Raw genomic sequence first — 13814 nt, forward strand, 5'->3', positions numbered from 1 at the left:
TCACAAACAGAACGACACGCTGACGTCGACGCAAGACTCTTTGCTGCCATGGCAACAGCTTGTTCCTGTGATCGTGGGAGCATCCGGCGAGCATGCGCAATGACGAGTTAGCGCATCTTCTCGCGGTGTTTCGTCTGCGACGAGAGCGAGATGACCGTCCGCTTCAAGGTAACTAAGCAACAGGCTGTCAGCCGTTAGCATAGCTCTAAAACTATCAAATGCGCACGAGCGTTTGTGAATAAAACCGTCAGCTTCAACTCTCGTGAACGCGCCCTGCTCTCGTGAACGCGCCGGACGGAACCGTGCACGAGACGGAGCAGTAAAATGCATGTGTGACGTCATTAGGTGTGACGAGCTAATCCAGCTAATCGGTTTCAGTTTTTACTGCTGTAACTAAAGGTAGAAGTACAACATGTACCTCTGAGGTGTAGTAGAAGTAGTGTATTTACTTTTGATATGTAGTAGAGTAGAAGTACTACATGTACCTCTGAAGTGTAGTAGAAGTAGTGTATTTACTTTTGATATGTAGTAGAGTAGAAGTACTACATGTACCTCTGAGGTGTAGTAGAGTAGAAGTAGTGTATTTACCTTTGATATGTAGTAGAGTAGAAGTACAACATGTACCTCTGAGGTGTAGTAGAAGTAGTGTATTTACTTTTGATATGTAGTAGATTAGAAGTACTACATGTACCTCTGAGATGTAGTAGAGTAGAAGTAGTGTATTTACCTTTGATATGTAGTAGAGTAGAAGTACAACATGTACCTCTGAGGTGTAGTAGAAGTAGTGTATTTACTTTTGATATGTAGTAGATTAGAAGTACTACATGTACCTCTGAGATGTAGTAGAGTGAAAGTACTACATGTATCTCTAAGCCTTAGAGGTACATATAGTACTTTTTACTGTACTATGTAACACCTTAGAGTCTAAGGTGTTACATAGTACAATAAAAAGTACTCTATGTACCTCTGAAATGTGCCTTTTTCTTTAATGTAGATGTTATAGATGTCATTTGATCTCCACTAGTTTCATTCAATATTTGTGTGTGAGTGTGTTTGTGCATGTCAATGTGTGTGTGTGTGGGCTAATGTGTATGAAGGTAGATTTGTGTCTTTTTTAGCAGAGCAAATTTGTAGTTTGTAAGTGAATTATCTCCAAATCTTTGCTCTTAATTAAAAAAATTGCTCTAAAAAAAATGCTCTCAAAACTAAAATTTGCTCTAAAAAAAATAACGCTCTTAAAAAAAAAAAATAATACGCTCTACCAAAAAAAAAAGACATTCTCCAAGAATAAAAAGCACTTTTAAAAAAAAATGCTCTCAAAACAAAAATTTGCTTTGAAAAAAATTCACTTGTTTAAAAAAAAGAAATACCGTTTTTTTTCCGATAGCAATTCATTGAGAGCGCTTTTTTTTAGATCAAATTTCTTTTTAGAGCATTTTTTTTTTTAGCAATTTTTTTTGACAGGTTTTTTTTAGAGCATTTTTTTAAGCACTTTTTTTTAGAGCAATTTTTTTTGGGAACAAATTTTTTTTTTAGAGGAAATTGTTTTTTTTGGATAATTTTTTTTTAGAGCAATTTTTTTTCTAGAGCAAAGATTTGGAGATAATTTACTTTCGGGTAAAAAAGACACAAATGTACCTTCATAAATGTGCGTGTGTGTGTGTGTGTGTGTGTGTGTGTGTGTGTGTGTGTGTGTGTGTGTGTGTGTGTGTGTGTGTCAGTGTCGGAGTGAGTACCAAAGGAGCTACAGGGTTTCCCGGTCCAGAAGCGTGTCCCCTCAGCGCTGTGCCCCATTGGCCGGTCTTAGCTCCGCCCACATGGGTATGACAAACCGTCTTTTCTCTTTTTTTACTTAATGATTTACAGATTATTTTTAATTGAAGCTGAAAGTAGAAGTTCCAGTGTGACCTTCGTCTTCCTGAACGTCTCCTCTCAGGCGGCAGCAGAGAGCCGGCTCTCCAGCGGCGGAGGAGGAGGCGGCTCGGCCCCGGGGGCGTCGCTCAGCCCGGCGGCTCCCTGCTGTGCGGCTCCGGTCCACCGGACGCCATCGCCGGGCCGCTCGCCCGCAGAACGCCGCCCCCTGCTGGTCGGAACCGTAGTGTAGCGCACTGAGTGTTCACACATAGAGACGTGAGATAATGAGCTGTCCGTCTCAATCAGCAGCCTCTGACCCCGGACCTCCTGCAGACCCCGGACCCCCTGCAGACCCTGGACCTCCTGCAGACCCCGGACCCCCTGCAGACCTTCAGGCAGGACCCCGCCCCGCTGCAGACCCTGGACCGCCATCTGGTGAATGTGCATGGTGTTCCTGTGCTTTCCTTACCCTGGTACCTACAATCTTTCAACCCTTTGATTCTGAGTATTTGTTTTTTTTTATCCTCCCGTCTGCTCAGCTAAGCCCCGCCCCTCCAAGCTTGACAGCCAACCACAGCCTGATGGACGGCGGCCCTCGGCCAATGGGGTGAGCCAGAATGTAGCCGCCTCCTTCAGGTGTGTCCCTCTCACGTGATTGGATAGCTCTCATCGCCACACCTTTGTTTGTTTGTTTGTTTGTTTATGTCCAGCACGCTCTGCGCTGGAGGGCGGGGCTTAGGGTGGGAGGTCAAAGGTCAGGAAGTCAACGGTCAGAGTACCACCGACAGTTCAGCTGGAAGGAGCCTGCATCTGCTGCTTCTCCCATACTGACTGCAGACCAGGTACAGGTACACGTCTAGTACACACAAATACTACCTCTGGTTTGGATATATATATATATATATATATATATATATATATATATATATATATATATATATATATATATATAAGAAGAACAACTATATATATAAGTAGTAGTACTGCAGTGTGTCCACTAGATGGAGACATTTACAGTTGTTTTTATTCAATTAATTTACATTAAACTCAGAGTGAAGAAAACTGTAAAATATGAAACATGAATTCACAAAAAGACGTTTAAAATGTGTTGACCTTTGACCTTTGAGCACCTGCAGCTGCTCCGCTGCAGCAGGTGTGTGCCGCCCTTTAAGAAACACCCCGTTCCCATGGAGACAGAGTACCAGCGCAGCTTCCAGGGTCTTCTGGCCCCGCCCACCGAGCCCCGCCCCCAGAGACACCTGGAGCATCATCAGAGGACCGCACTGTTCCACACACACATGGTACACACACACACACATACACACGGTACACACACACTCACTTCAAAAAAAAAAGTCCTGATGGAACTGTCTTCATCTCCAGGGCAACAAAAAGAGGAGGGCGGGGCCAGAGAGGAAGACACGCCCCATACAGAACAACCCCGCCTCCAAGAATAACGAAACCACGCCCCCTCCACCTCCTCTGGTTCAGACGGCCCCAGACGGCGACGCCCATCAGGTAAGTCTCATGGGGGGGGCGGGGCATTACATTCATCAAGCTGCAGGTCACATGACAAGTTTACGCTCATGTTTAGCTTAGCTTAGCATAAAGGCATGAAGCGGGCGGGGGGAACTGCTAGCCTAGCGCCATCAAAGAAATAAAACAAGCTAGCAGCGGAAGTACTGAAGAAAGTTCTCAGATTGAAATACCTCAGAGTAGAAATACTCCTTTTCTCCTGAAGTTAAAGTACACAAATAAAAGCAACACAATGTACTTAAAGTCCCAAAAGTAAAAGTACTCAATATCCAGAATACAATAGAAGCTAAAGACCTAGAAGCAGGCTGAAGTTTTCAAGTACTCCTTGAAGGGGAAAAATATGAGCAGCAGATTATATGTGAAGTCCTAGAAGTAAAAGTACTACCTTTGCAGAATGCAACACATGTACTCGTGGTACAGTTACTGCTGTGTGACCACTTTGTGCTTTGAGTTCTCTGGAGTTGAACTTCATGACGATCAATGTTTCCTGATCACCTCCATTGATGTGGCCGTTAACCACAGAGCTTCAGGGAAACAACTCACTGCTCGTCACACACACACACACACACACACACACACACACACACACACACACACACACACACACACACACACACACACACACACACACACACACTCTAGTGGAAAGTGTTTGAGGGGGAGGATGGAAAACTTTTCTGTCTGAAATCAGCAAATTTCATCTTGAAAATGAAGCTGAGCAGAAAAACATGTTCTACAACTCTACAAATAAATATATATATTAAAAATAAAAATACGAAGTATACAAAATACAAGAAAATAAATAAAATACAAACATTCAAAAAATGTTTTAAAAAATTATATATTTTTTTTAATCAATAAAATGAAAAAAAAAAATGAAAAGACAAATTAAATGAAAAAAACAAACAATTTAAATGAGCATTTGTTATTCTGTAAATAAAAGGCAGAGGACGGCTCCACACTGTCCTCCTCTCGTCCTTTATTGATCATTCCCTGAGCGGCTCGCCGTCAGCGGGCTTCAGAGGACGCGGTGAGGCGTTCAGGGCCTCAGCGGACAGACGTGCAGCATCGAGCCGACGGCTCCTCTCAGGTTGAGGTTCAGAGACGCTGAGGTTAGCTCTGAAAAGGAGGTTACTCAGGGTTTGACCCGGGGTCAGGTGAGGTCGTCTACACCAGAATCTACTCTTCCAACAGTTTAGTTCTGACAAAACATTTCCTGCTCTTGTTTCATACGATCACAAACATCCTTTCACCCGCTCATGACTCAGCCTTCAAGACTTTCACTCTACGTATTGATCGGCGCCGCTACTTCTATACAACCAGAATGTAGCTTTAACACATGAAGCATAGACTTCTATACAACCAGAATGCAGCTTTAACCCATGAAGCATAGACTTCTATACAACCAGAGGAGTCGCCCCCTGGTGGTCAGGAGAGAGAATGCAGCTTTAACACATGAAGCATAGACTTCTATACAACCAGAGGAGTCGCCCCCTGGTGGTCAGGAGAGAGAATGCAGCTTTAACACATGAAGCATAGACTTCTATACAACCAGAGGAGTCGCCCCCTGGTGGTCAGCAGGGAGACTGCAGTGAAGCAGTCGTGTCGTCTGCCTGCAGGTGGCGGCGTTGCGGCAGGACGCCTCGTGGTACCGCCGGCGTGCTTGGGGCGCTCACTTCGACAGAGAGCACCTGAACCAGCTGCTGTCGGAGCACAACGCTCTGTGGGAGCCCGCGGACTCCTCCACCGAGGACCCGCCCACCCCGAAGATGACCTCTGACCTCCGGCCCGACCCGGACGGCCGCGGCACGACCCCCCCGGAGGCCCTGCACCTGGCCAGGTGAGAGAGAGAGAGAGAGAGAGAGAGAGAGAGAGAGAGAGAGAGAGAGAGAGAGAGAGAGAGAGAGAGAGAGAGAGAGAGAGAGGAGTCACATGACGCTCTGAGATTCACCGTCTGTGTTTCTTTCAGCCGCTCCAGTCAGACGTCTTCTGTGAAGAGCAAACAAATAAAAGCACAAACGTCTTCAAGTCCTCCTGCTGAAAGCCGCCCGGCCTGGAGAGAGGAAGAGGAGGAAGAGGAGGAGGAGGAGGAGGAGGAAGAGGAGGAAGACACAGACGAGTAAGAGCTTCTGCTGGGAAGAGTTTAAGTGTAAATCTAAAGAGTTGTGATAAGGAATCGCTTTGGACGGAGGCTAGCTGCTTCCATCTGTTCCCAGTCTTTATGCTAAGCTAAGCTAACTAATAACTCCTAATAACTAAGAAGCTAATGAAGGCTTCACGGGTCATGTGACAGGAACATGAGTCATGTTGGTTTGTTCGCAGTGAGGAGGGAAGGTTACCGACTCCGAGGCTGAAGATACGACCGGTTCAGAGAACTCACCATGACCTCACCACACCTGCAACAGGTACACACACACACACACACACACACACACACACACACACACACACACACACACACACACACACACACGCTGACCTCTGTTTGTCCTCTAGGAGGAGCTATTCTGGTGGGAAAACTGAAGAGCAGTGATGACAAACAGGTAATATTATAATGAAAAACATCAGAATATATTCTAATATATTATAACATTTTATATCACAATATATTTTATTATATGTTATTATAACATATCATATTGTATTATTATGTACCACAATATATTTTATGATATCATAATGTGTTACACATGAGGTCTTTGTGTTCAGAGGTGTGTCTCAGGTGTTTCTGTGGCGGAGGTGCCAGTCAAACAGAAGGAGGCGTGGTCAGAGAATAGCCCCACCCCCTCTTCATCATCTGGCTCCGCCTCCAACGGCAAACCAGCAGCCAGTGCTGCCTCTAAACCAATCAGGATGAAGGCCCCGCCCCCTGTGGCCCCGCCCCCACAGCACTGTATCCAAGGCACGCTGAGGAAGGCCGACTTCCAGCACAACGGTGAGGAAAGCAATGACGTCATTTATTAAACGATCAATCAAATTAATTCCAGCAGTTGATTCAACGTTTTGCATTTCTTTTGCACATTTTAGCTCTTTTTTCTGTTGCAATTTCGTTGCAATATTTTTGCAATTTGTTAAAAAAAAATGTTTTTGTTGCATTTCTTTAGCAAACTATAACATTTCTTTAATATTAATATTTTATCTTTATATTTTTCTCACTTTATGTACCAAAAATAAACAAATATATCAATTTCTATAGATTTATTAATAATTCGACTTGATTGTTTGACGCTGCAGGAAAGTGCGTTAACATGCCATGTGATCAATAACCAATAATCAATAACCAATAATCAATAACCAATAATCAATAACCCGCTGTCTCCTCAGGTGAGTTGGGTTTGAGGTTCAGGGAGCTTCGGTGTCCAGGAGGCTGCTGCTCTGATGAAGGTAAAAACTCCCTTTAGATATGTTTTAAAAAACTTTAAACATATTTTCTTTGTATTATTGATTAAAACGGCGCCTTCCCTCCCGTTGCCTAGACGACCGGCTGTCGGTGATGTCGTGGCGCTCGTGCTCGGCGGCGTCCGCCGTGCTGGAGCGCGCTCAGAGGAGACGAGAGCACTTCTGGGGGAAGAGATGACCTTTGACCCCAAATCTCTGTTCAATAATCAGTGAGAATATTGTATTTTAATAGATTTTAAATATCAGGTATTTTTACAGTTTCTTACACAGAAATAGACGTTTTTATGTATTTAGTACTTGTATTTTTTTAGTATTTATCAGTCATGTTTGTTTGTAAGTGACTCATAAAGATAAATACAAATCCAGTTTGTGTCTGTTGACCTTTGACCTTTGAGGATGTCGTGGGACTAAAACAAACTCAATAAAGTTCATACGACTCAGGACAATAAATAAAATACAAACTACTTAAAGTATTTAGTTTGTATAAACTCAAAAGTGAAATATCAAACATGCACGTAAGACATTTAATGAACTCAATATTTTACCAGATTTTTTTTGTCCAAAGGACTTTTAACCAGATAGAATCTCACTAAATAAATATTAAGTTAAATAAACAGACGGAATAACAACATTTTGTGAACGTCGTCATCAATAAAGATTTATTGATATTATTAATACTATGAAAAATGTTTTAGGATGAAAATAGCGAAATAAAACAAATAGTATTTCCCTCTGAGATGTGGAATACTCGAAGGAAGTAGAAGTACCTCAGATTTATACTTCTGTTGTCTCATATTTATTAATTTAAGAGAAAATATTATCGTCTTTTTTTTTAAATAATGTTTTCTGAAATAATGTCTTGAGGTCGTGGAGGAGGAAGAACAAACATCGTCATCACTTCCCCGGAGACGACTGATTACCTGGCAACGAGTCACACTATTTAAACACACACACACACACACACACACACACACACACACACACACACACACACACACCAGCAGGAGTGAACTGCAGATGAACCAGCGGGCTGTGAATTCCCCTCCTGTGGATTTACAGGACAGAACAAACAACCCGATGTGGCGAGTGTGATGACGTTTAATATGTTCACGTTTCTCTCTAAAGGGACTTAAACTTCAGGAACATGGTTGTATAGAAGTCTATACTTCATGTGTTAAAGCTGCATTCTCTCTCCTGACCACCAGGGGGCGACTCCTCTGGTTGTATAGAAGTCTATGCTTCATGTGTTAAAGCTGCATTCTCTCTCCTGACCACCAGGGGGCGACTCCTCTGGTTGTATAGAAGTCTATGCTTCATGTGTTAAAGCTGCATTCTCTCTCCTGACCACCAGGGGGCGACTCCTCTGGTTGTATAGAAGTCTATGCTTCATGTGTTAAAGCTGCATTCTCTCTCCTGACCACCAGGGGGCGACTCCTCTGGTTGTATAGAAGTCTATGCTTCATGTGTTAAAGCTGCATTCTCTCTCCTGACCACCAGGGGGCGACTCCTCTGGTTGTATAGAAGTCTATGCTTCATGTGAAGAGATGCCTTCACTGTGGGGCCTAAATATGAATAAATAATACCTGAATTAAAAAGCAAAAAATCATTTCATTTATCAAAATAACATGTTTATTGTTGTGAATTACACCTCTGAGTAAAATCAGACATTTTAAAAAACATATTTTTGCATTAATCTCCAACCCTTCGGCGTCTCTGCTGGTTCTCAGTCGCTGGTCTTTGGCGTCGGTGTTATTTCCGCTCATTAATATCTGGGTGTTCCACATTTCTTCTTTACCTCCAACGTGTTGCAACAAGTCTCTTCTTGTGACGCACCAGAGATCTAAAACCTCTTTTGACAAGTTTATGGAACCAATCGTCAAAAATCCATCAGTGCAAAAGAAGCCGGAAACTAGTAAATATGAAAAGTTATTCCAAAAAAAGGAAACTCGTCTTGAATATGTGTGTAAATACGGGAAAAATCGGTCTCTTGTGTCCATAAAAAGGTAATTTGGATATTCATCTCTCAGTCTCCTGAGGCGGTCACACACCCTCATCCAACACAAAACAACATGAAAGCAGAAAGACACTCGATGCTTTAACTTCACACCCGGCAAACAAAACCTTCCAGGAAAAGAGTCGCCTGACAGGGAAGTACAGGCGAGGGGGGGGGGCAAGAGGGGGGGGGGGCAAGAGGGGGGGGGGGGGGGGGGGGCTCGACTGCGTTGACATCGACCGACGAGCCCGACGTTCGTTTCCATTACGGCCTCTCGGGAGCAGGACGTGATCGTCTGGAGTGGAAACAAGTGGCCGGCTCGGTTGAGGAGTCCCACAGGGGTCAATCCTGGGTCCTCCATTGTTCTGTTTCCAGAAGCTTCTCTCCGGGGGGATGCCGTCGTTGTGCAGATGATATGTTGGTTTAAAGTCGCCGCATCGACGCCGCCGAGGGTTTTTCAGACGAGACTGTCACAGAGAATACACGGATGAAAGCCTAAGTAGTATTTATTAGAAACGGGAAGTCCTAAAAATCTACATTTGAGTAAATATTTTGTCAGACAAATACTATTGATATTCAATCTTTTGTTTCCCTATTTAAATTCTTCCTTCCTCGGAGGGCTTTCATGGAGGTGATGAAGTGTCCTTTCATTTGGTATTATTTATTGTCTGAGTGGATTTAACACTCAACTTTAATGCTAAAATCATATTATTTTTGCATAATTGTGCCGTCTAAAAGACACTTGTGGAAATGAATCAGCTGAAAACACAGAAAACTTGTTTTACTTATTGAATCATGAAAAGATACAGTGTTATGAAATTGTTTCCACTTCGACGTCGTTGCAGCTCGGCGTCACTTTACGAGTAAATTAAACAATATGATCCCGATTAAATGTTGCGTAATGCGATTAAAATCATCATCAAAGCTCGTCGGACCAGTTTTTTTTTTCCACAGAGGGAAGTTTACATAACTTCCAGCTTCTAACGCACCAAGCAGTGTGCACATACACACACACACACACACACACAAACATACACACACACACACGGAAAAAAAGAGGAAGTGATGTCACTGAAAAAGAACAATTAGAAAACGTGCTCTTTCAGAAAATCGATGACAAACGTTATTTATAGTTTGTCGTCACACCTCGACTAATTTCCTCTCGTGTAAGTGACAGTAAACAGAGATTGCACCGGCTCAGCACTGACCTGTGTGTGTGTGTGTGTGTGTGTGTGTGTTGGGACTTTTTGGATGGTTACCTGTCCTATATTTCTGCAGCGGTGGGCGGAGGACTGATGTGTATAAAGAGCCGCGGCAGAGAGACGTCTTCACAACAGCTTCACTGACAGGTGAGGAAACACTGAGACGCTTTGGATTCATTTACATGTTTCATGTTTTATTAATATTAATAATAATAATAATAATAATAATGTCTTTTCTTGACAGCTGAAAACGCTCCGACTCTGACTGAAAATCCTCAAGATAACTCTCAACTGAACCATGAAGCTCGCCGCCGCCGCCGCCGCCCGCCCCGCCGCCGCCGCCGCCCGCCCCACCGCCGCCATGCTGCTCGTGCTGCCGCTGCTCCTGATTGGCTGGGCCGCGGCGCTGCCGGTGGACCGGCCGCTCAGCATGCCGCTGAGGAACCGCTACACGTACGAGGTGGTCCGGGACGTGTCGCAACACGTGAGTGGTCCAATTGCAAAAATATGTTTTTTAGCCCCTTTAATCAGTAATTAAAGATTTTTAAGGAAAACTTACAATACTTATGTTAAAGTACATCAAATATACGAGTACTCACCATGCAAATAATGTACAATAAAATATGCATTGTATGATTATCATGTGTTATTCATCAAGTTGTAAGTTCATGTTGCAACGTGTAACTGCTTTCTTTAATTTGTATAAAATCACTTTTATACATAAAACCAAATCTTCAAAGTAACTAAAACTATTTAAGTTTTTACTTCAGAGTTCAGGCGACGTGTTTAAACACTTCAGATGCAAAGAAGAAAACAAACTGTCGATATTAAAGGATGATTCCAGAATAATTCCTGCAAGTTTGTAGAAATAAAACGTGACGAATCCAACGGGCGAAAACATTTCGGAGGCTTTATTTCTGGTTCCTCGTGTTTAGCGTCGGCGATGCTAACGCGTTGCTAACGCGTTGCTAACACGTTGCTCTTCCTCTGCAGGCTCAGAGCATCCAGACGGAGGACGAGTCCAGCACGCGGCTGCTGTCCAGAGTCGACCCCGACCAGGTGAGACGCGTTCAACACACTAAGAACAAATCATCGGTGGAACCTGAACGTTAACCTCTGACCTCTGACCTCTCCGCCTCCTGCAGGACCACCTGAAGATCTGCTGCCTGCACGCCAACATCCTGGACTTCTACCTGAACAACATCCTGCGCCAGCGCGACAACACGCATCCCAACATGCACCGCCTGAAGGTCGACCTCACCCGCGTCAGCGAGGACCTGCAGACTCACGGATGTGTGAGTGTCTCGTGTGGAAAAGGGATTTTGACGTTAGCTTAACAAATGACTGCTTACGATTTAGCTTAGCTTATGACTGGGAACTAGGGGGTAAAGCTAGCTTGTGCAAAGTTAATAAACGCTACAATTTGCTGTTTTGGTGGGAGTTCGATGAGCAGATTGATACCACAGTGATTATGCATCTGCAGCCATTAGTTAGTTAGCTTAGCATAAAGTTGAGAAACAAGGGGTCTGTCCAAAGTTAAGAAATACGGACTAGCAGCTAGCATGGAAGCGGCTATGTGTGGAAAAGCCAAGCATAAGTTTTATGGAATCTTTTAAACCACAACAATAGTTTTGTTCCTGCGGGCTAACCGGTTCCCCTCGTTTCCAGTCTTCATGCTAAGCTAAGCAAAGCTGATACAGGAATGATAGCATCTGCTAACCTCACCTGTCTGTCTCTGCAGAACGTGACTCACTATCACGACCATCACCACGCGGTGGAGTTCCGCAAGAAGCTAACCAAGGTGAGACCTCACCGCTAACGCTCACATTTCAAACATTTATTTATTGTTTAAGCTCATTAAAGTTTCTCAAATGCAGATTTGTTTTGTCTCCTGTGACAATAAACTGAATATCTTTAACAAACTTTAAGTCAAAGACGTCACATTTAGTTTTTAACTAAATCTCAGCCAATATTTTCTGACATTTTAAAGAGCAAAGAATCAGATTAAATGAGAAAACAATCAGCAGATTAACGGAGAATAAAAACAAGTTATGAACTGATCAAACACCAACAAACAAAAAAGGAATGAGTTCTTGAGGACGGTGAATAAACCACAGAAGAAGAAGATGATGAAGAGGTGTGTGTGTTTCTATTGTTTCTATTGTTTCTATTGTTTCTCACTTGTCTCCGTTGCTTCTCAGATGGGCGGCGAGCGAGGGATGAACAAAGCGGTCGGAGAGATCGACATCCTGTTCACGTACCTGCAGGACTTCTGCGTCGAGCCGAGGAACGACACCGCCGCCGCTAACTAGCGCCGCCGCTAACTAGCGCCGCTGCTAACTAGCGCCGCCGCTCGTCATATTTATCATATTTCATACAAACGGCTTTTATACTTTTATTTATTATTCAGGATCTATTTAATTGGAGAACAGATTGTTTTTTGATACAGTATTTATCTTCACTCCAGTGAGAAAGATTAGTTATTTATCTATTTATTGAGATTACGGCTCATTGTTGTTATTATTATTCTGAGTTACAGTATTGAAACGTTGCACTATGAACTGTTTACTTGAAAACAAATAAAGTTTGCTTTTGAATATGAACGTCTGTTGCTTATTATTATTGATACTGTTATTAGTAATAAAAGTGTGTAATTAAAGGAGCAGTTTGCTGTTTTTCAATGTAGAACTTATTTTATTATTATTTCGCACGAATTTAAATTTACGTCAAGATGACAAAAACTATATAAAATAGAACAAAAAGAACAAAATTCAGCTGAAAAAAAAGCAAAATTAACAAAATATACCAATAGTTATCAAACAGAGAAATTAATTCAAGTGTGATGACATGAACCAAAGCACAAATATTATTATGAGAAACAATAAATTAAATTCAATACATAAAGTCCAATAAAAATTTGAATAAAATGTTCAAATTTAAATAGTTTTAATGTGATTGAAGTCGTCGAAAGCAAAACAAACAAAGACTTGATCGTCTTTACTTAAAAGAGGTGAAGTGTTATGGTGATGAAGTGGTGAAGTGTTATGGTGATGAAGTGGTGAAGTGTTATGGTGATGAAGTGGTGAAGTGTTATGGTGATGAAGTGGTGAAGTGTTATGGTGATGAAGTGGTGAAGTGTTATGGTGATGAAGTGGTGAAGTGTCATGATGATGAAGTGGTGAAGTGTTATGGTGATGAAGTGGTGAAGTGTTATGGTGATGAAGTGGTGAAGTGTTATGGTGATGAAGTGGTGAAGTGTTATGATGATGAAGTGGTGAAGTGTCATGGTGATGAAGTGGTGAAGTGTTATGGTGATGAAGTGGTGAAGTGTCATGGTGATGAAGTGGTGAAGTGTTATGGTGATGAAGTGGTGAAGTGTCATGATGATGAAGTGGTGAAGTGTTATGGTGATGAAGAGGTGAAGTGTTATGGTGATGAAGTGGTGAAGTGTTATGGTGATGAAGTGGTGAAGTGTTATGGTGATGAAGTGGTGAAGTGTTATGGTGATGAAGTGGTGAAGTGTTATGGTGATGAAGTGGTGAAGTGTTATGGTGATGAAGTGGTGAAGTGTCATGGTGATGAAGTGGTGAAGTGTTATGGTGATGAAGTGGTGAAGTGTTATGGTGATGAAGTGGTGAAGTGTTATGGTGATGAAGTGGTGAAGTGTTATGGTGATGAAGTGGTGAAGTGTTATGGTGATGAAGTGGTGAAGTGTTATGGTGATGAAGTGGTGAAGTGTTATGGTGATGAAGTGGTGAAGTGTCATGGTGATGAAGTGGTGAAGTGTTATGGTGATGAAGAGGTGAAGTGTTATGGTGATGAAGAGGTGA

The 13814-nt window shown here is 42.7% G+C and overlaps 2 protein-coding genes across 4 annotated transcripts; both read left to right on the forward strand.

The window, feature by feature from the left end:
• Positions 1–219: 219 nt before the first annotated feature.
• Positions 220–7061, forward strand: mdm1 (Mdm1 nuclear protein). Of its 3 annotated transcripts, none has more exons than XM_068586781.1 (15): positions 220–345; positions 1722–1821; positions 1937–2086; positions 2164–2289; positions 2394–2461; positions 2565–2696; positions 2982–3155; positions 3238–3372; positions 5010–5230; positions 5360–5509; positions 5713–5795; positions 5887–5933; positions 6100–6325; positions 6715–6774; positions 6867–7061. In XM_068586781.1, exons 2-15 carry the CDS (start codon positions 1818–1820, stop codon positions 6965–6967), a joined length of 1677 nt encoding a protein of 558 aa, XP_068442882.1. In that variant the 5' UTR covers positions 220–345; positions 1722–1817; the 3' UTR covers positions 6968–7061. The 3 variants fall into 3 exon arrangements, with proteins under 3 accessions (XP_068442882.1, XP_068442883.1, XP_068442885.1); XM_068586782.1 differs by having other exon boundaries at positions 2991–3155; XM_068586784.1 differs by having other exon boundaries at positions 3048–3155.
• Positions 7062–10282: 3221 nt separating this feature from the next.
• Positions 10283–12296, forward strand: il22 (interleukin 22). The gene is made up of 5 exons (XM_068586916.1): positions 10283–10468; positions 10978–11043; positions 11130–11279; positions 11726–11785; positions 12186–12296. The coding sequence occupies exons 1-5, from the start codon at positions 10283–10285 to the stop codon at positions 12294–12296; spliced, it is 573 nt and encodes a 190-aa protein (XP_068443017.1).
• The last annotated feature ends 1518 nt before the right edge of the window (positions 12297–13814 follow it).

This window comes from Clinocottus analis, unplaced genomic scaffold (assembly GCF_023055335.1).
Source record: "Clinocottus analis isolate CAN_PGR_092001 unplaced genomic scaffold, fCliAna1.0.p SCAF_20, whole genome shotgun sequence".
NCBI lineage: Eukaryota > Metazoa > Chordata > Actinopteri > Perciformes > Cottidae > Clinocottus > Clinocottus analis.